General features: G+C 55.7%; 1 protein-coding gene across 1 annotated transcript; it reads right to left on the bottom strand.

The window, feature by feature from the left end:
* Positions 1-1,371: 1,371 nt before the first annotated feature.
* On the bottom strand, positions 1,372-17,130 carry VPS45 (vacuolar protein sorting 45 homolog). The gene is made up of 15 exons (XM_036397820.2): positions 16,937-17,130; positions 16,707-16,841; positions 16,221-16,281; positions 15,686-15,765; positions 14,974-15,042; positions 13,986-14,123; positions 13,139-13,249; positions 11,005-11,139; positions 10,607-10,720; positions 10,219-10,386; positions 7,821-7,979; positions 5,972-6,079; positions 5,615-5,736; positions 4,165-4,296; positions 1,372-1,847 (listed from the first exon to the last, which is right to left on the bottom strand). Exons 1-15 carry the CDS (start codon positions 17,027-17,029, stop codon positions 1,760-1,762), a joined length of 1,713 nt encoding a protein of 570 aa, XP_036253713.1. The 5' UTR covers positions 17,030-17,130; the 3' UTR covers positions 1,372-1,759.
* Between the last annotated feature and the right edge of the window lie 2,639 nt (positions 17,131-19,769).

Genomic DNA, 19,769 nt, shown 5'->3' on the forward strand with positions numbered 1-19,769 from the left:
GGCAGAGGGACAGATGAACTACCCTGGCCCCCAGTGTATCCCCAGGACATCACAGAACCTGCCAGTTTATTTAATGACATTTTGCCTTCCAACTCCACTTGTCCTTCCTCACATCCTGTTTTTGGTGGCCAGGGCCTGCAGAGCACCGGCTGGTGCCCAATAGCAGATGGCACAGAGCTGGTGGCAGTGGCACAGCTCTGCTGTGCCCTTTGCATGCGGGGCCCACGCTCTTCCCAAGTGTCCCCTGGTGCCAGGGAAGTTGCCCTGAAGCCACAGCAGGTAACAGCACACCTGCACACATCCCTGGGAGCAGGAATTCAGCTGCACTTGGGATCCTCAGGCTGTTCTGCCAGTGAGTCACACCGTGAAGGATGTGACCAATGATTCAGAGCTGGCAACATCAACAATGTGCATGGCAGGAAGGAGATGGGAGGGAACTCATCTCCCATTCCTGTACCAGGAACAGGAGGCTGCAGTTCCAGCAGTGAGGCTGCTCCCCTGTGGGACAGGTGGCCTGGTCAGTGCAGCTCCTCATCCCCATCCCTGGGGGCAGAATGAAAACCTCTCCAAGGGGTGTTTGTGTCTCTCCCTGTATCCACAGCCCCCTTTGCTACCCCTGGCAGCTGTAGCTGCTCCTTGTGCTGCTCCATAACAAACAGTTGCCAAAATCGCCTCTTCTTGCAGAGCAGATCAGCAAACTCTTGGTTTATTTATGTATTTAACACCCCCCACACAGGATTTTGCCTCTGGATATCAAGTGTGAAGCTGCTGCCTGGAAGTTTAATTAGGACACGTGCTTTTCTGTGGCTCTGACACCAGTTACATCACTGCTGTCTGGGGAAGGGGCTGCTGCAGGAGGGGATGGGGCAGGGGCTGCCCAGTATCCTCTGCCAGCTCCCCTCTGTTGGGGGCTCAGGCTGCCAGACACCTGAGTCACCTGTAAAGGGGAATTCTTACAGCTCTGCCTGTCCCAACAACCCAAAATTCACTAAAAATTTGGTGCCCACCCAGTTCCACCCCGGCTGTGGGCAGAGACCCCCCCCCCAACAACACAGGCTGTGCCCCCTCCTCCCTTCCCCAAAGAGGCACCCAGGTCCCCTCCTCCCTGCAGGGCTTTGCTCTCTCCCACATCAGCAGGACTTAGTTGTGATGCCAAGATAATTCCCAGGGATTTGGGAGCTCAGTTCATTTGATCTGGCTTGTTAATTCCCAATCAAGTGCTGATTAGAGGCCAGGGAGCAGAGCTGGAAAAACACTTGCAGGTTCCTTGGTGTGATCCTGGAGGGGAGCAAAAGCTCCCATGGAGGCTCAGGCTGTAACTGCACCTTGTGGCCTTGGGAAAGGGAAAGTGGGAATCATCTAGCAGACAGATTCGGCCAAAGTGGGGGATTTAATGGGATTCAACATATACAGACAACAGCAAAGGGCTCCTGTGCCCAGCAGCCACACCCCCACAGCTGCTCCTCCTGCCTGGGGCTCCTCATGGGACTCATCCAGTGCGTCCTGTGAAGAGCCAGGAGCTGCAGGGATTCGGGGCCTTTCCCAGGCTCTCCTCAGGTGACCATCCCAGTCCTGGAGCTGTTTGTGAGGGGACAATGAGGAGCTGCAGTGGGGACACGTCCTTGCCCTTGGGTTAGCGCCACCTCCAGCATTCGCTGCCATTCTGGGTGTGGAGGGGAAGCTCCAGCTGCAGGGCAGGAACATCCTGCTCTGGGAAAGCTCTGAATGTGCAAAAAAACACCCCTCATTTCTTCAGGATTCACCGTCTGCTGCTGGATCTTGGTGGGATTTGGGAGCTCTCAGTGCTTCGACCGCGGAATCCTGCGGCTGTCACCTCCTCCAGGAAGCTGCTGGGAAAGCTTCAGGTCAGTGGAACAAGGGCCAAAGGGGCTCATGGCACTCTGATACTTGTCCCAGAGGTGTCCAAGGCCTGAGGTGCTGTGATTGTCCCCAGCACGAGCCTCAGGCCCGCTGGCATCACCCAGCCCTGGCTGGGAGCAGCTCCCAAAGGCAGGAATGCTCCCAGCTGGAAGGATCCTGCCCGAGGATGGTTCCTCTGGCAATGAGACACCACGGCCATTCCCAGGCTGACTCATCCCTCAGTGTGCTGATCAGGTGATCTCAACAGCAATGCTTCAAAAAATACCCCAAAAGATAAAGAAATACAAACCAAGATATGCCACAAATCCCACAGAAATGGGAATCCCCCTAAACTGGAGCTGGAGCAGCTCTTCCTGCTCAGGTTGGGATTTTGAGGGGTTTGAAAAATAGCAAAACCTTCAAATCTGCAAAACCCTGCAGCAACAGCCAGCTGTGAGAGCCATCAGACACAGCTGGGAGGGGGCACGGCCAGGGCCATGCCCGTGGTGGCACCAGCTCTGGCACAGGCTCTGGCACCTGGCTTTGTGCTCCAGCCTGAGCTCTCCCTCCTCCAGGTTATTTTTAGGCACTAGAACCAGGCAGAGCTGAGCTCTGGCAGGGAATGGCTGGTGCTTTTAGGGTCCCTGGTTCTGTGCTGGCTGGAGCAGGTTGTGCCTGTGCCCAGTGACACCTCAGGGTCCCTCAGAGCACATTCCCAGCCTGGAGTGACCGGAGGCAAGAGCCAAACTCCCACCTACCCTCCAAAAATGAGCTGTACCACAGCACAAGCCCCATCCTGCTGAGGCTGCTGCTCCAAGGACCCTGCAGATCCTGCAGGAAGAGCTGAGGAAGGACCCAGCAGAGGCATCTGCAGGAACCTGCCCAGCTGCTCCACCCCAGCAGGGCCTGCAGGTGGAACTCCCAGGAGCAACGAGCCTTGTGCAGTCAGGAGGGTCCCCAGGAGCATCCAGTGCCACCAGTGTGGCTCTAACTGGGTAACTGGGTCAGGCCCCCCACCCTGGGATTAGTCCCAGCAGGTTTCTCTCAACCTGCCCAGGATGAGTCAGCCCCAGCACCAGATGTTGCTGGCAGCCCTTTTGATCCGATTATTGATCCTCTGTAACCCTTCCTCCTCCAAACCCTGTGCAATTGCTCTGGAATCCCTGGGAGCAGAGCAGATTCTCCATCCTTTGGGCCACCCCTGTGGGCTCACAGATGTTGGTCCCAGTTGCAGCAGGGAGGAAGAACAATGGGAGCAGGATTTAGGTGCTTACACGGCTGCTCTGGGCATTAACACCCAAATCCCCTTGTTCCTGGTGACATATCTGCCCTAATCCCACGGGAATCAGCAAGGCCATGGATTATGTCAGGGCTTGGGACACACTAAAATCTGGCTTTCCTTGTATGGATGTGCTGAGATATCCCTGATCCTAGGGCCCTGTGCTGGAATCCTGGATAACAGTGGACAGGACACAGTTCTATTGTCCTTCCATGCTCAGGGAAACCTCATCCAAGAGAAAATGGATCATTTGGGACAGGGCTATTTCAGAACAGGCCCTTTGCTGTCCTCCCCAGGTAGGACCAGGCCACATCCAGCCTTTCCTTTTATTTTCCTTTTTTTTTCCCCCCTCCCCACTTCATTCTTTGAAATGCAAATTTGGATACAGAATCCCAGCTTTTCTGTAAATAATTCAGGGACTGCACAGCAGCAGAGCCCAAAGCAGCCAGGGTGGCTCCTAGCAGCACCAATCCAAGCAGATCCAATGATGGAGCTGCAGATCCTGAGCTTCAGCAGCAGCTCAGGATTTTCCCACCATCCCACACTGAGCACTGGGAATCTGGAGAGATTCCTGAGAATTCCTGCTCTCCTGCCTGGCCAGCAGCTGATGGGAAGCAATTCCCACTGTGGCCTCAATTCTTTCCTGTGCCCAAAGTGAGTAATTTGGGTTCAGGAAAAGTGATTTGTTTTTATAAACCAGACATTTCCCATACTTACAGGGATCTTTGCCCACCTTCAGCAAAGCAGCTGCAGGTTCATTCAGTGCTGAATTCCCATGTGCTGCCCTGGCTTCCCAGTGTTATGAACTAGAAAAACTCTGTGCAAAACTCTCCTTGCCTGCCCTTGAACTCATGAAAATTCAAATTAAACCTCCAGCTCAGGGATCTGTCCCTGAGCCACCACGAGCAGAGCTGGCTCCAGAGCACTGACACCCATTCATTTCCACATGGGGATCCCCCAGGTATCCCAAGCTCCTGCTGTGGCAGCAGTTCCACAGGCAGGCTCTGCAGAGGGGGGGATTTTACCTCCTGGTGTTGTGGATGGTGGTGCCCCCCAGGACGATGCGGACGCCGGGGTTGGAGCGGTTCAGGTTGAACACAGCCAGAGCCTCCTCGTAGGTGGCCCCTCCAATGAGGAACACAATGATGTCCTGAGGTCTGAGGGATAAAAGCACAAATCATGGACTGGTTTGGCTTGAAGAGACCTAAAAGCTCAGCTCTCAGGGACACCCAGCAGAGCAGGTGGATCCAAGCCCTGAGCAACCTGGCCTTGGACAATTTCTGGGATGGAGCAGCCACAAATATTGAGTTGGGATCAGACAAGCCAAGGATAAATCCTGCACTTTGGAGGCAGTGATCCAGGATCCTGAGGGTGCCTCCTTTAAAGAACTCCCTAATCCCTGTGATGTGCTGGGCTCAGAGCTGAAAACAACCCACGGAATCCCCCAAAAGCTCCTGAACTTTCACCCCGAGCCCTGAGCAGCCTCCAGCAGCAGCAGCACCCCAGTCCCTGTGGATCCATGTGCCATGTTTAACGCATGAGCTGCTGGGGCTGGGAAATCAGGATCAATTCTGGAGTCAGGTGGATCCAAGCCCTGAGCAACCTGGCCTTGGACAATTTCTGGGATGGAGCAGCCACAAATATTGAGTTGGGATCAGACAAAGCCAAGGACAAATCCTGCACTTTGGAGGCAGTGATCCAGGATCCTGAGGGTGCCTCCTCTAGACCCTCCCTCATCCCTGTGATGTGGAGCTGAAAAAAATCCACTTAATTCCCCAAAACCTCTCCTGAACTTTCACTCCAGCAGCACCACCCAGTCCCTGCGGATCCACGTGCCATGTTTAATGCATGGCCTGCTGGGGCTGGGAAATCAGGATCGATTCTGGAGTCAGGCAAGGACACAGAGCTGCCTTGGAGCTCCCAGGCTGATCAGGAACTGCCAGGATTTGTGCCTCAGTTCACCTGAGGGGACATTTCCCAGCCAGCAGGGAGATGTGGGATGGTAGAGAGAAGCCAAGCAAGAGGAAGGGGGAAAGGAGGGAAGAGCCTTCCTCCATCCCAACACAACCTCAGTGTGCTGTGCACATCCTGCTTTCCAGTGAGCTGCTCCTTCCCTCCCCTGTAACCACCCTCCCAATCCTTTGGAAGGACCAACACCAGGGATTCCCTTCTTGGAGCACTGCATGGACAGCATGACCTGGAGCAAAGCTGATCCTGCCTCCTCTGAGGAGCAAGGGCTTCATCCTTCACCTGAGGCACCCAACAGAAATGGCACCTCTGAGCCAGGACGAGACACACCCCAGTCCTGGGAATGTTCCTGGGGATACAACACCTCTACAATCGAGAGATTTCTGTGCCAATCCCCAGCTCTGTTCACCATCAGTCCCACCCTGCTGTGGGGACAGTGTTGGGGACAGCAGGGACGTCCCAGCTGCTGTGTCCCAGTGCAGGCTCTGCCCCAAAGGCCCCAGGTACCTGTCCCGGAGTGTGTTGGGGCCCAGGTAGGGATACTGGCTGTCCTTGAGCTTCCCCTTGATGAGCTGGTCCAGGGTTTCCTGAAGCAGGGGCTGGTGCTGGGTGTACACATTCTCAATGCCCTGTGGCCAGAGAGAGAGAAGCTCTTTAGGAAGTGGCCCAGCAAGGAAGGAGGATCAGCAGAGGCACAGCAGCTTCTACCCCTGAATTTAGGATTGAGAAGCTCTCCAGCAGCTCTCTCCTGTTGTTCTCAGTGCAATCAAGCCCTGAAGCCACTGAGTGCATTCCTGCCAGCCCTGCTCCTCCTCTGGGCTGCACTTTTGAGTCTGTCCCCATTTCCCCAAGCAATCTTGGTACCTTCAGGCCTTTGAGGAACTGCTTGGTGATGGCCACGGCGTCCTTGGGGCTGAACAGGTCGCTGCCTCGCACCCGCTTCCCCCCGTACTCCAGCACGGCAGACACCAGCTGTGCAGGGAGAGGGCAGGGCCCCATCAGCCTGGCAGCCCCTCCAGGCTGTGGCGAGGTGCAGACACCCCATGGGCACAAGGAGCCATGGGGATGATCCCCAATGGAACCACACACGGAGGCGAGGGGGCAGAGCAGCAGCACCCCCACACCCCCCGGCCCACCCCGACCCTCCTGCTTGAGGAGAAGCTTCATCTCCATCTCCATCGCCTGCAGCAGCTCCTCCACACGAGGTGACATCATCCCTCTCCTCCACCTCCTCCCCAGCTGCTCCTGGCACTGCTGTCTGTTCCCTCCCTGCCAGCTCCTCTCCATCCCCAGCCCCTCGCTGCAGCCACTGCCTGGTGCTGCAGGAGCTGGGGAAAGTGGGGGAGGAAAAGAAGAGAGGAAGCACATCCCAGGCCCGTGGAGGTGCCACACTCCCCTCCCAGCAGGCTCCTGCCATCCCTTCTTCATGAAATCCTTCATAATATCACGGAATCACTGACTAGTCAGGAGCGGAAGGGACCTCTGGAGTCCAACCCCCATTCACCAATTCCTGGGCTGCAGGGTTGGACTTCAACCCCAAACCAGCTGGAGTCACTGTGCCTCACTTCCACTGATTTAGGAAAGGGAAATCGAGTCACTTAAACCACCTTTTAAAGCCACACCCACAGGTCCCAGCCGAGCTCTGTGCAAGCACACGGCCCTGGGCTGACCCAGAGCAGGCAGGTTTCACCCCAGACAGCAGAGATTCCCTCATCCTGTGGCATATCGGGGGACCTGCCCTACCCCAGGGTTACCTGGTGGTACCTGCCCCTGTCCTGTGGGACATCGGGGGACCTGCCCCACCCCGGGGTTACCTGGTGGTACCTGTCCCTCATCCTGCCCTGTCCCGGGGTTACCTTGCGGTACCTGTCCCCGTCCTGCCCCTCCCCGGGGTTACCTGGTGGTACCTGTCCCTGTCCTGTGGGACATCAGGGGACCTGCCCCACCCCGGGGTTACCTGGTGGTACCTGTCCCTGTCCTGTGGGACATCGGGGGACCTGCCCCACCCTGGGGTTACCTGGTGGTACCTGCCCCTGTTCTGCCCCACCCCGGGGTTACCTGGTGGTACCTCCCCCCATCCTGTGGGACATCAGGGTACCTGCCCCTCATCCTGCTCCACCCCGGGGTTACCTGGCAGTACCTGCCCCTCATCCTGCCCCGTCCCGGGGTTCCCCCGCGGTACCTGTCCCTGTCCTGCCCCTCCCCAGGGTTACCTTGCAGTACCTACCCCTCCCCGGGGTTACCTTGCAGTACCTGCCCCTCCCCGGGGTTATTTGTCCCTGTCCTGCCCCTCCCCGGGGTTACCCCACGGTACCTGTCCCCGTCCTGCCCCTCCCCGGGGTTACCTTGTGGTACCTGTCCCTCCCCGGGGTTACCTGTCCCCGTCCTGCCCCTCCCCGGGGTTACCTGTCCCTGTCCTGCCCCTCCCCGGGGTTACCTTGCGGTACCTGTCCCCGTCCTGCCCCTCCCCGGGGTTATTTGTCCCCATCCTGCCCCTCCCCGGGGTTACCTTGCGGTACCTGCCCCTCCCCGGGGTTACCTGTCCCCGTCCTGCCCCTCCTCGGGGTTACCTTGCGGTACCTGTCCCTGTCCTGCCCCTCCCCGGGGTTACCTTACGGTACCTGCCCCTCCCCGGGGTTACCTTGCGGTACCTGCCCCTGTCCTGTCCCTCCCCGGGGTTACCTGTCCCCATCCTGCCCCTCCCCGGGGTTACCTTGCGGTACCTGTCGCTGCCTCCGCGGCCGCGCAGCTCCTCCAGCAGAGCCGGGAGGCCGCTGCTGGCGTGGCGCTCGTAGCGCAGCGCGTAGAGCATCACCAAGCGCGCCGCGTCCAGCTCCGACAGCCGCGGGCTCTGCAGCAGCCGCCGCACGCTCTGCGGGACACACGGCACCGCTCAGCCTGGGGACAGACACCTCCATCGGTGTCACCGCCTTATCAGTCGTTCACCCGTCATTTATCGGTCACTTATCACTCATCAGACCGGTTTCACTGCCCAGCAACTGCCACGGGCAATGCGAGAGGATGCAGTTGTGGTATAAACCCCACAGCCCGGCTCCTCGGGTGTTTCACAGGAGGATCTACTGGAGCACAAGTTGGTTTTGGGTCTTTCCGCGGAACTGGGAATTCACAACCCACCAATGATGGGTCCTGAGCCCCTTGTGGTGCTGCAGGAGGGGGAAGTTGTGCACGGGCCCTGACATCTCCAAGCTCTGCCTGGGCGTTTCCAGCTCCAGCCCAAAGGTTCCACCACTACACGGGCTGCAAAAACCCCGACAGGCAATGCCCCCAACTCCATCTCCTTTTTGGAAGGTGCAAGGCAGAGGCACCACAGTCTCATCATTCAAACCTTTGGATGTGAGATGTGGAGGAATAAACTGCACATTTGGAAGGAATTAAAGCATGGAAAGAGAGATTCCCCAGTTACAGGGAAGAGCAGGGATCTGTTATCACTCCTGATCTGCTGCTGGATTCGCCACCCTGGCCCAGATGTCTGTTGGCACCTATTTAACTGATGCTGACTAAAAACACAGCATAAAATCCTGGCTGTGAGGAGGATCAAGAGGAATTTCACCATTCAAGGTCAGGAATTCACCTGTGAGGGGAAAGCCAGAGCCCCAGGGAGGTTCCTGTGCTGGCAGTGCCAGGAGCAGCAGGAAGCAGAGAACAGAAAACCCATTGTCCATGGGAGGAGCTGGGATTCCAACCCTCCATTCATGCTCTGTGTCAGGGTTAATGAGAGCTCCAGGGGAGGAAGAACCCAAATGTCCCAGAATGGGGGGGGCTAAGGCCACCAGAGATCCAACAATCCCTGAAGTGACATCAAGGGAGAACAATTCCATCTTTATTCCAGGCTCTGGCTGCTGCTTCTTGTCCCGTGGCCTTGCCCTTCTTGCTGCCACTGGGAGCTGCAGCAGGGAGAGCCCAGGGTGGGGAGGCTGCAGGGACAAAGATCCCATCTCCAGGAGTTCCCATTTACTTCCAAGCTGCTGCAAATCTCCCAGTGGCTCTTCAGGCACAGGGCTGGGAGGAAACTGAGGCGGCATTTCTGCTCTAAAACTGCAGAAATGTTGTTTGTGTAGAGCAGGAGCAAGGTGACCCCAGGAACACCAGGATTCACCTGGCACCAGCTCTGTGCTGTGTGTATTCCATCAAAAATCACAGCTCACAGCACAGGGAGGGAGCAGACTGGGAATATTTGACTTTTAAACCACAACAACCTGAGCTGGAGACAGTGATACAGCGTGAGGACCTCAGAGGCTGCTTCCAGCAAACACATTCCTGGCTGCATTCCCAGTTCCACACTCAGCCATGTAAATCCTGCCAGACAGCAGCCTTGGAATCCCATCCCTACACTCCCTGCTCCAGAGGGATGGGAGCACATTCCACCTCTGGGGGCTGGCCAGTGTGACCCCCTCAGCCCCCAGCCGCAGTGCAGAGTCACAGAGGAGGGGAAGGAACTGATCTCAAACCTGCTGGAGATGCTTTTCCTCATTTCCCAGTCCCTCTGCTTCCCCAAGGGTCTGTTCTGTGTTGGGAATCCCCCTCCACTGCTGGAAATCAAGGAATCATTTCTCAGAAGTGAGAAGTGAGACTCTCCAGCCCTGCTCTGAGCTGCTGTTGAACACCAGCCCAAATCCATCACCACTGACTCTGCCAGACCCTGCTCTGCTCACAGCACAAGGGGCCACGCTCAGCTGTCACAGAGCCTCCCTCCAGCTTTTCCAGGCCTCTCTGCCAAAGAAATCTTGGATTTCAGGGTCTTTCTAGTGGCTTTTCTTAAAAAAAATAGGTAGAGACAATTCCATGGATTCCAGCTCTTCTCCTGCCCAGCAAACACATCAGCTCCTGCAGAGCATCTGAGGCTGTTTTATCCTGGTGTCTGCCAGAAACCAACTAGCTGAGTATAAAGAAAGAATGTTGGATTGTGGGATGTAAGGACAGGATTTGCAAAGACGCTTCTCAAGCCAGTTATTAACCATGACTCATTCCCATCTGAGCCCAGCACCGAGGAGCAATTCCACACGCAGCGTCCCTCCCCACAGGGAGCTGCCACTGCCTCCCAAGGGAGAGCTGGGGCGAAACCCCCCCTGATCCAGAGGCAGGACGGGTACCTGGAGGGCACTGGAATGGTCACTCTGGCAGGCCAGCTCCTGCTCCACCTCGGACACCTCCAGCAGGTTCCGCTCGGCCACGAGCCGGGACAGCTCCCCCACCACTGTCACGTGCTTGGACACTGTGCCTGACATCTTCTTGAACTGAGGGTAGTTCTCCACAAAGGCCTGCGAGGGGAAACTGAGGCAGTGGGTGCTTCCAGGGAAAAGCAGGAGATAGCACAAGATGGGTGCAGCCAGCCAGAAATTGTACAAATTCCCAGCAATTCTCTGCTGGTGTGCAGAGGATCAGGCCTTGAGCCCACAGGAGATCTCTGGGAGGGATGTGCTTGTTACTGACTCCTAACATTAAAGGATGGGACACAAATGGGATGGACTTTGTCTGTACCTTCATATCTGCTATGGACTCCAGCTTCTGCTGCTCCTTTGGCTTCCTCCTCTGGAAATCCTCCATCAGGTTCTTGATGTTGGTGCCAATCTCGGCGAAGTTCAGGTACATGTTCTGTGTGGAACAAGATGGGAAGCAGAGGGAAACTGATTTGACCAAGGAAGAGCCTTGAGCAGCTGGAAGGTGACTCCATCCCACAAAACCTGCAGCAGGCTTTGAAAACCAAACCACAAACACATTTTCTAGGACGTTATCCCACATCAGATGTCACTGCTGACGGTCACAAACGGCACATCCCCACCCCGAGGGGTGCCAAAATCCCCCAAATCGTGGGCAGGCTCCTTTCCCGTGGCAAACCCCCAGGTGTGGGTGCTTGTGAAGCCCCCCTGGACACCTACATTGGCGTAGAACTCATCGTTCTCAGCTGACAGGACGACCTCCCGCAGGTCCTTGCTGATCCCCGGCACCCGGGACAGGTCGATGCGGTTGTTGTTGATGCCCAGCAGCTCGTGGACCATGGCCTGGTACGTCCACTGCCAGGGGACAGAGGAAGGCAAAGGGGTGACCTTGGTGAGCCACAGCGCTGGGAAATCGATGGAGTTCAGCTGAAGGCAGCCAGAGCTGCTCCTGCTACCCCAGGACACGCAGCAGAGTTTGGGGTGTGTCCCTCTGATGGAAATCAACATCACTGGGGAATAATCAGACGGGGAGACACTGCCCCCCTCCAGGGCCATTCCAGAATCACAGTATCATGGCAGGGTTTGGGTTGGAAGGGACACTAAACCCATCCTGTTCATGGCAGGGACACCTCCCACCAGATCAGGAATTCCTGCAGGAACCTTCAAAACGGACTGAAGTGGGATGGGGATTAACATTTCTGTTCCAACAGCTCTGTTGGCCACCAAACCCCCCAACTTTCTGCCCAGGCAGGGAGAGGTCCCACAGTTCCACTGCAGAATTCCCTACATGCTCCACGGGCAGGAGCATTTCTGCACATCAGGAGTTTCTATTTTTATCCTGAGCAGTCTAATAATAACCCAGAGAGAGAGGACAGTGACAGCTGATCAGAGCCCTGCCGTGCCCAACACTCCATTTACATCCCCGGGAATCTCTTTGGGATAGGAAATCCTGAAACAGCAGATAATGCCTGATGCTGAGCACAATCCCAAACACCACAAACCAGGTGTGGGCTGGGCTGTGACAGCCACACCCCTCTGTGACAGCGATGTCACCTCCATCTCCTGCAGAACCGGTGTTACAGCAGCTCTGGGGCTGCTGGCCCCACCCAGGTGCAACTCCTGATCCCCAGGTTCCAAGGGAACCCCACAGAGATGAAGGGAGACCCAACAGATCCTGCCAGGATCTGCAGCACAGCACGGAACAAATAAATCCAACAGCTCCCAGCAAATCCAGCAGCCATCAATAACAGAGGGAGACTCAGCAGGGCGAGGTCACTCACAGCCCCACAAACAACCCTTGGGAAAGGCCCTGCAAAGCACTGGGGGCTCCAGAAGCCACATGGAAGTGCTGGTGGCTCAGTTTTCCAGGATGCTGGGTCCATCTGCCACTGAAGTCAGCACAAACAACCCCCACTCAGCCCTGGAAAACCAAACCAGGGGATAAAAGAGGGATTTGAGGTGTGAAGCAACACTTCCCTCTACTACATCCAACCGTGACCTGCCAGGGGTTGAACTCCGGCTGCTGCAGGGCTCCTCAGCCTGGCACACCTGGGCATGACCTGCCCCATCCTGGCACACCCGGGTGTGACCTGCCCCAGCCTGGCACACACCTGGGCATGACCTGCCCCATCCTGGCACAGCCGGGTGTGACCTGCCCCAGCCTGGCACACACCTGGGCGTGACCTGCCCCAGCTGGGTGTGACCTGCCCCAGCCTGGCACACACCCGGGTGTGACCTGCCCCAGCCTGGCACACACCTGGGCGTGGCCTGCCCCAACCTGGCACACACCTGGGCATGACCTGCCCCAGCCTGGCACAGCTGGGTGTGGCCTGCCCCAGCCTGGCACACACCTGGGTGTGACCTGCCCCAGCCTGGCACACACCTGGGTGTGACCTGCCCCAGCCTGGCACACACCTGGGTGTGACCTGCCCCAGCCTGGCACACACCTGGGCGGGGCCTGCCCCAGCCTGGCACACACCTGGGCATGGCCTGCCCCAGCTGGGTGTGACCTGCCCCAGCCTGGCACACACCTGGGTGGGGCGTGCCCCAGCCTGGCACACACCTGGGTGGGGCCTGCCCAAGCCTGGCACACACCTGGGCGGGGCCTACCCCAGCCTGGCACACACCTGGGCATGGCCTGCCCCAGCCTGGCACACACCTGGGTGGGGCCTGCCCCAGCCTGGCACACACCTGGGCATGGCCTGCCCCAGCCTGACACACACCTGGGCGGGGCCTGCCCCAGCCTGGCACACACCCGGGTGTGACCTGCCCCAGCTGGGTGTGACCTGCCCCAGCCTGACACACACCTGGGCGGGGCCTGCCCCAGCCTGGCACACACCTGGGCGGGGCTCACCTGGTTCAGCAGGGGGGTGATGGCATCGTCGGAGCGGTCCAGGATGAGGAGCAGGGGAGGGACCTCGGTGCGGCGGAAATCGAACAGCTCGTACTCCTTCGTGATCACTTGCTGTGGAGAAATGGGGGGGGGAAAAATGGGAAAAATCCCTCTTGAAATCCTGGAAAAGGCTCCCTCTCAGCGTGCATTTAAGCACAGAGGGAAGGGAGGGTGAAAGCCCAATTCTGCTGCTTTGTCTGCACTGCCAGGGAGGAGCTGAAGGCTCCAGGAATTGGGACATTGCTCCCAGGAATGTACTGGGAGCAGAGTGGGACATGACCAGGCCTTGGAGTAACTGATGGAATTCACAGGAATTGACTGAAAACAGGTGTGGGATTTTTGTGGTCCCCAGATGAGGTGAGGAATGATGTATCTGACTCCATGTTCTTAGAAGGTTTATATATATTATATATTATAGAATGCTACACTAAACTATACTAAAGAATAGAGAAAGGATACAGACAGAAGGCTACAAAGAATGATAATGAAAACTTGTGACCTCTTCCAGAGTCCTGATGCAACCTGACTGTGATTGGTCATTAAGTTAAAACAATTTACATGAAACCAATCAACCAACCACCTGCTGGATAAATAATCTCCATACCACATCCCAAAGCAGCAAAACACAAGAGAAGCAAATGAGATATGAATTCTTCTCTGAGGCTTCTCAGCTTCTCAGGAGAAGAAATCCTGGCAAAGAGAATTTTCCACAAAAAGTGACAGTGACAAACAGGTGCTTCCCTCCGCATGTAAAAAACTGACCGAGGCTGAATTCATGCTAAAGGGACGAGCTGTGGGCTGCTCTCACCTTCACACACTCGGCCAAGCGCTTTGCTGGCTCTGAGGAGAGCTGGTAGCGGATCATGGGGCACTTCTTCAGGGACAGGAGCAGAGCAGTGAGCCCCTGGGTTGTCCTGGTGAGCTGAGCCGGGTCCCAGCTGCGGCCCTGGAAGGAAAGGCTGCACCTCACACGGATGCACAGCTCCCAAACTCCCCCACATCCTTGTTTCTAAGTGCTGAAGTCTCACAGGAAAGCACAACACTGTGCAGGAGCCCCAGGTACCCAGGGGCTGAACACAAAATCTCCTTGCCAAGGCCCATTCCCCCCCAGCAGCCCCCCAATGCCCTGGGTCATGAGAGCTACACTTTGTTGGATTTGTTGTTGCTGAAATGGCTCCTGAGGTATTAAAAGTCTTTTTTCCCAGCTTCTTCTTCCTTCAAGAACTCGGGATTCCTCAGCTCTGATTTTCAAGGTTGTTTATTTTCTCTTATCTAATGCATTCTTTCTCTGACCTGCTGAGGTCTGTCCAGCAGGTTGGGTCGAGGCACACTGCTGTTATCTTTTTATACTAAAAACTACCTGTACTTTATTTGCAATAATTTTCCAATCCCTATCACCTATGTTAGACAGTCTGTCTCTATCCTAAACCATTCCAAAAGTGCCACCATCACCCAGAAGATGGAGGACAAGGAGAAGAAGGAGAAAGACAGGACATGCCCAGATTCCTCTATCCTGCCTCCTGAACCCCCATTCTAAAAACCCCAAAATTCTACTTTTTCACCTTGTGATAAATTCTCTCTCATTCTACTCAAACCCTTGTGGCTTGTAAATCTTCACATAAAGTTGTAAAGTAATTTTCTTCATGGGTTAAAATCCAAGGCAAAGGTGTTTGTGACTCCGTGCCAAGGTCTCTGAGCCCCCTGCCAGGGTCTGGAGTCCCCCAGGGCAGTCAGAGGAATGCCCTGGGTTCCCACAACGCGTTACCCAAAGCAAGAACAGCTCGCCGTGTTCCTACCCGACAGCAGCCCAGCAGGTTCAGGGAGAAGACGTGTGGGTTCACGGCAATGTAGTCACCATAGAACTCCTGCAGAAGGCAGCAGGACAGTTCTGTGTCTCTGACCAAGCTGCCACCACCCCCTGCACACACTGGTTCAGGTCATTGTTCCTCCCTCCACCCCAAACCCCGCTGACAACTCCCCTCCACCACCGACCCCTGTCCCCAAGTGCTGCATCCACACGGATCTGAACAATTCCATGGATGGTGGCTCCACCACTGCCCTGTGCCAGGGCTGAACAACCCTTTCCATGAAGGAATTCTGCTGAAAATCCAACCCAAACCTCCCCAGCATTGCTCCAGTGCCCAGCTCTTCATCAGCACCACAAACATGGAATTAGTGACTTTGGAAAAGCCCTTTGAGACCACTGAGTTCCAACTGTCCCTCCAGCACTGCCAAGGCCACCACAGACCCCTGTCCCCAGCTGCCACATCCACAAGGATTTGAACCGGGCAGGACCTTGTGAGACACCAAAAACAGCAGCAGCTGTGAGAGCCCAGGGCACAGAGAAATGGAAAAGACGTTTTCTGTCTTTTACCTCTCCATCCCACGTTTGTGTCCATCCCTCCTCCCAGCCAGGCCTGGCATGCACCAGTTGGGAGCTGCTCCCAGTGTCTGGCAGCCTGGACCTTCCCTTTGCTTTTACATCTCCCTAAAACATCCAAACTTCACCTGGACTTCAGCCACGACCTCCTGCTCATCGGCCTCCGCCAAGGCCTTCACATCGCTCTTGCTGATGACGTTGCTGAAATCTGGGAGGAGACAGGGAAGGGACAGTGGGGCTCCATGCAGACCCTGTGGAGTCTGATGGAGTCTGATCCCCTCTGGAGCAGGAGAGATCCCACAGAGCCCCTCTAACCCTGCAGCTATTGGAATCCTGAGCCACCTCCCGGGATGCTCCCAGCTCGTTCCCTGCCCATCTCCCCAGCGTCCTGCAGAGCCACAATGACATCTAGAGGCCACTTCACCCAGTTCCTGCCATCCTACCGACTCATTCCTGGCCTGCAGGACTGGAATTCAACCCCAAAGCAAGCTGGAGTCATTCTGCCTCATGCCCAAACCCATGGAATATTCAGGACATGTGGGAAGCCCCTGCCTGATACAGTTGGCACAGGAAGGTGCACTGAGGTGTGGAGCCTGTCCCATCCACACTGGGATTTTCAGATTTATGGAGCTCCAGGACCCCTCCAGGGCTCTTCATACTCACAGATGAAGTAGACGCTGTACTTGGGCCTTCTCAGCTCCTGCACCAGGAGCTCCACGTTCTCCTGGATGGAAACAGCACCAGGGAGAGCAGAGTTAAGGAATACAGAATCATGGAATCCTTAGGGTTGGAAAAGCATCTGAGATCTTGGTGTCCAGCCATTCCCCCAGCACTGCCAGGGCCACCATGAACCCCTGTCCCCAAGTGCCACATCCACACGGATTTGCTCTTCATCAGCACCACAAACATGGAATCATGGAATTAGTGACTTTGGAAAAGCCCTTTGAGACCACTGAGTCCAACTGTCCCTCCAGCACTGCCAAGGCCACCACAGACCCCTGTCCCCAACTGCCACATCCACACGGATTTCAGCAATTCCAGCGACTGTGGCCCTGCTGAACAACCGTTTCCATGAAGGAATTCTCCTGAATATCAACCTAAACCTCCCCAGCACGATTTGAGGCCGTATCCCCCCGCTCTGCTCCGTACCTTGGTGGGCCTCAGGAAGCAGATGGCCTTGAGGTGCTTCATGGGCTCCCTGTTGGGCGAGTCGAGGCGCTCGAACAGATAAACCTCTCTCTGTAGGATCTCGGACTGGGTGTACACCACGCTCACGGCGCCGGTCTGCGGGCGGCACGGGGGCAGCGCCCGTCACGGCGGCGCTGGGCCCAGCTCCCGGCCCCGCCGCCCTCCGCGCTCCCGGCCCGGCCGCTCCTCACCGTCTCCCGGTCCATCAGCAGCACCTTCATGCCGGGGCCGCTGTCCTCGATCATTTTGGACACGTACTGCCGGACGGCCAGCACCGCGTTCATCTTGGCGGGGATGCTCCTCTACCGGGCTGCCCCGCACCCGCTTCGGCCCTCTCCGGCCCCGCTTCGGGATTCTCCGGCCCCGCTTCGGCCCTCTCCGGCCCCGCTTCGGCCAGGCTCGGCCTCACTTCGGGACTCTCCGGCCCCGCTTCGGCTCTGCCCCGCCCGGCCCCGCCGCCTGCTGGGAGTTGTAGTCCAGCAGCGGGAGCGGCACCGCCAGCCGCGCTCCCAGGGGTCCCGCAGCCCCCGGCCCGTCCTTCCCCTCCCGAGGGGACCCGAGCAGTGGAAATGGTTCGGGAGGGCGGAGCAGTTTGATACCGAACCCCAGCAGACTCACCCCACACACACTTAAACCCATGTTAAAACCTATGTTAAAACCCATGGTTTAACCCATGTTAAACCTATGTTAAAACAACACAAACCCGCTTCAACCCGCACTAAACCCACCCTAAAACAAACCAAATCCACCTAAACCCACCCCAAACACTCACAAACCCCCTACAGGTCTACCCAAACCACCCCAAATCGTGGCAGACCCACCCCAAGCGCCCAGGAGGGCTCAGCACACCGAGGGTCCCCAAGGACAAAGGACGTGACCCGGTTCCACCGAACCGGGGATGGAGAACGCCCCGGGACCAGCCCGGCCCCGCTAATCCCGGAGCAGGACGCTGGGATTAGGAGCTATTCCTGGCGGGACAGAGCTGACCCGGGCCAGGCACTCCCCCGCTGCCAAAGCCCTATTTATAGCAGGGGATAACAATTAATTAATGAGTATGTCCTGCCTTTCACTTCCAATTAAGTGGCTCCCCGGTTCCTCTCAGAGTGACGGACACTTTTGGCGTCTTTAATCCTTCAATTTCCTGCCGAGATTTTACTTTTCACTTCTAAACTCTTCGAGTCTTCTTTTCTAGAGGCTGGAAATGTACAAACCCCAAAGACTTGAGTGGTTTAAATATGGATTTACCTAGAAAAATACAACTCCAGTATTTTCTTTCTTATATTTTTTATTTCTTGTCAGATTTTGTTTCTCATATCCAAAGTAATGCCTTAAGGAGTGTGTGGGTGCTCCTGGCCAAAGGATACACACAATAACAGCAAATGGTATAAAAAATTGGGATTTAATTGCATCTGATTGATTTCTGGCCTTATTGTTAAATGATTCAGTGTCTGGAAAGTGCTGGTTTAGTTATTGTCCAGTTTCCTTGGAAATGCTTTTGGATTTTATTTGTGAACTAACCAAACCCAGGGTCTCTCTTTAAATCCATCTTTGTCCTTGTCCTTAGAGAAGACAAACCCCTTCTTGTCCCATTTTAATGAAATTAATTACAAACCAAACCTCTGAGGCTTCTTGGTGGGATGTTTATCCCTGGTTTGCAGGTAAAACATTTTAAACAACTTTTATTCTGCCGAAATTTTACACTTTTCATTTCCCACAGGCTGATTGGTGGGGTGGGAGTGATTGGAATAATGGAATTGTTTAGGCTGGAAAAGATCTCTGCATTTGCTGTAATTTTTTATTTAAACCTTATCATTCTTTCAAACCTTAATAATTTTAATAACCTCTTTTTAACCTTAATAATTTTAACCTTCTAATTCTTGAATAAGAATCACTTCAAGTATAATTTCTGTAAATAACCCTGATTTAACCTCCCCAATAACTGCCCTGGGCCTGCCACCAGTGCCCAGGCACGAGGACAGACGTTGGTCCCTAAGTTGAGGCAATAGGATTGTCTGGGATTATGGCACTGCTATTTTAAGGGATTGAATTTGGTGTTGATTATTTCAAAAGGGTTCTCCACCCCTGATTCCAAGGGGGAATGGCCAGGGCAGGCTGTGCCATCCCTGTGTGGGCCATTGTCCCTGTCCCCACGGCCTTGTCCTGCGTGTGGCTCTGGAAGGAGCAGCAGCACCAAGGCCTCCCCCGGCTCCTCAGGGGTAAATTCACCACAAAATCCTTTAGCTCAGTCTGGGAATGTTTCTAACTGGAGCTGTCAGCAGTGAGATGGGATTTCATGATTATTTAGAATGGTGCTGACCCCTCACCATGGCTCCTGCGGGAGCAGGGGGGGAACAGGATGGAATGAGCAGGGATCACTGAGGAGAACGGGAACATTCCAGAGCACAGGGATCACTGAGGAGAACAGGAACATTCCAGAGCACAGGGATCACTGAGGAGAACGGGAACATTCCAGAGCACAGGGATCACTGTGGAGAACTGGGATCACTGAGGAGAACTGGGATCACTGAGGAGAACGGGAACATTCCAGAGCACAGGGATCACTGAGGAGAACTGGGATCACTGTGGAGAACAAGGATCACTGAGGAGAACAGGAACATTCCAGAGCACAGGGATCACTGAGGAGAACAGGAACATTCCAGAGGACAGGGATCACTGTGGAGAACTGGGATCACTGTGGAGAACAAGGATCACTGAGGAGAACAGGAACATTCTAGAGCACAGGGATCACTGAGGAGAACTGGGATCACTGAGGAGAAGAGGGATCACTGTGGAGAACACTGGGATCACTGAGGAGAACAGGAACATTCCAGAGCACAGGGATCACTGTGGAGAACAAGGATCACTGAGGAGAACTGGGATAATTGTGGAGAACTGGGATCATTGCGGAGCACAGGGATCATCCAGAGCACAGAGATCACTCTGGAGCACAGGAACATTCCAGAGCACAGGGATCACTGTGGAGAACAAGGATCACTGTGGAGAACTGGGATCACTCAGGAGCAC

This window comes from Molothrus ater, chromosome 29 (assembly GCF_012460135.2).
Source record: "Molothrus ater isolate BHLD 08-10-18 breed brown headed cowbird chromosome 29, BPBGC_Mater_1.1, whole genome shotgun sequence".
NCBI classification, from domain to species: Eukaryota; Metazoa; Chordata; class Aves; order Passeriformes; family Icteridae; genus Molothrus; species Molothrus ater.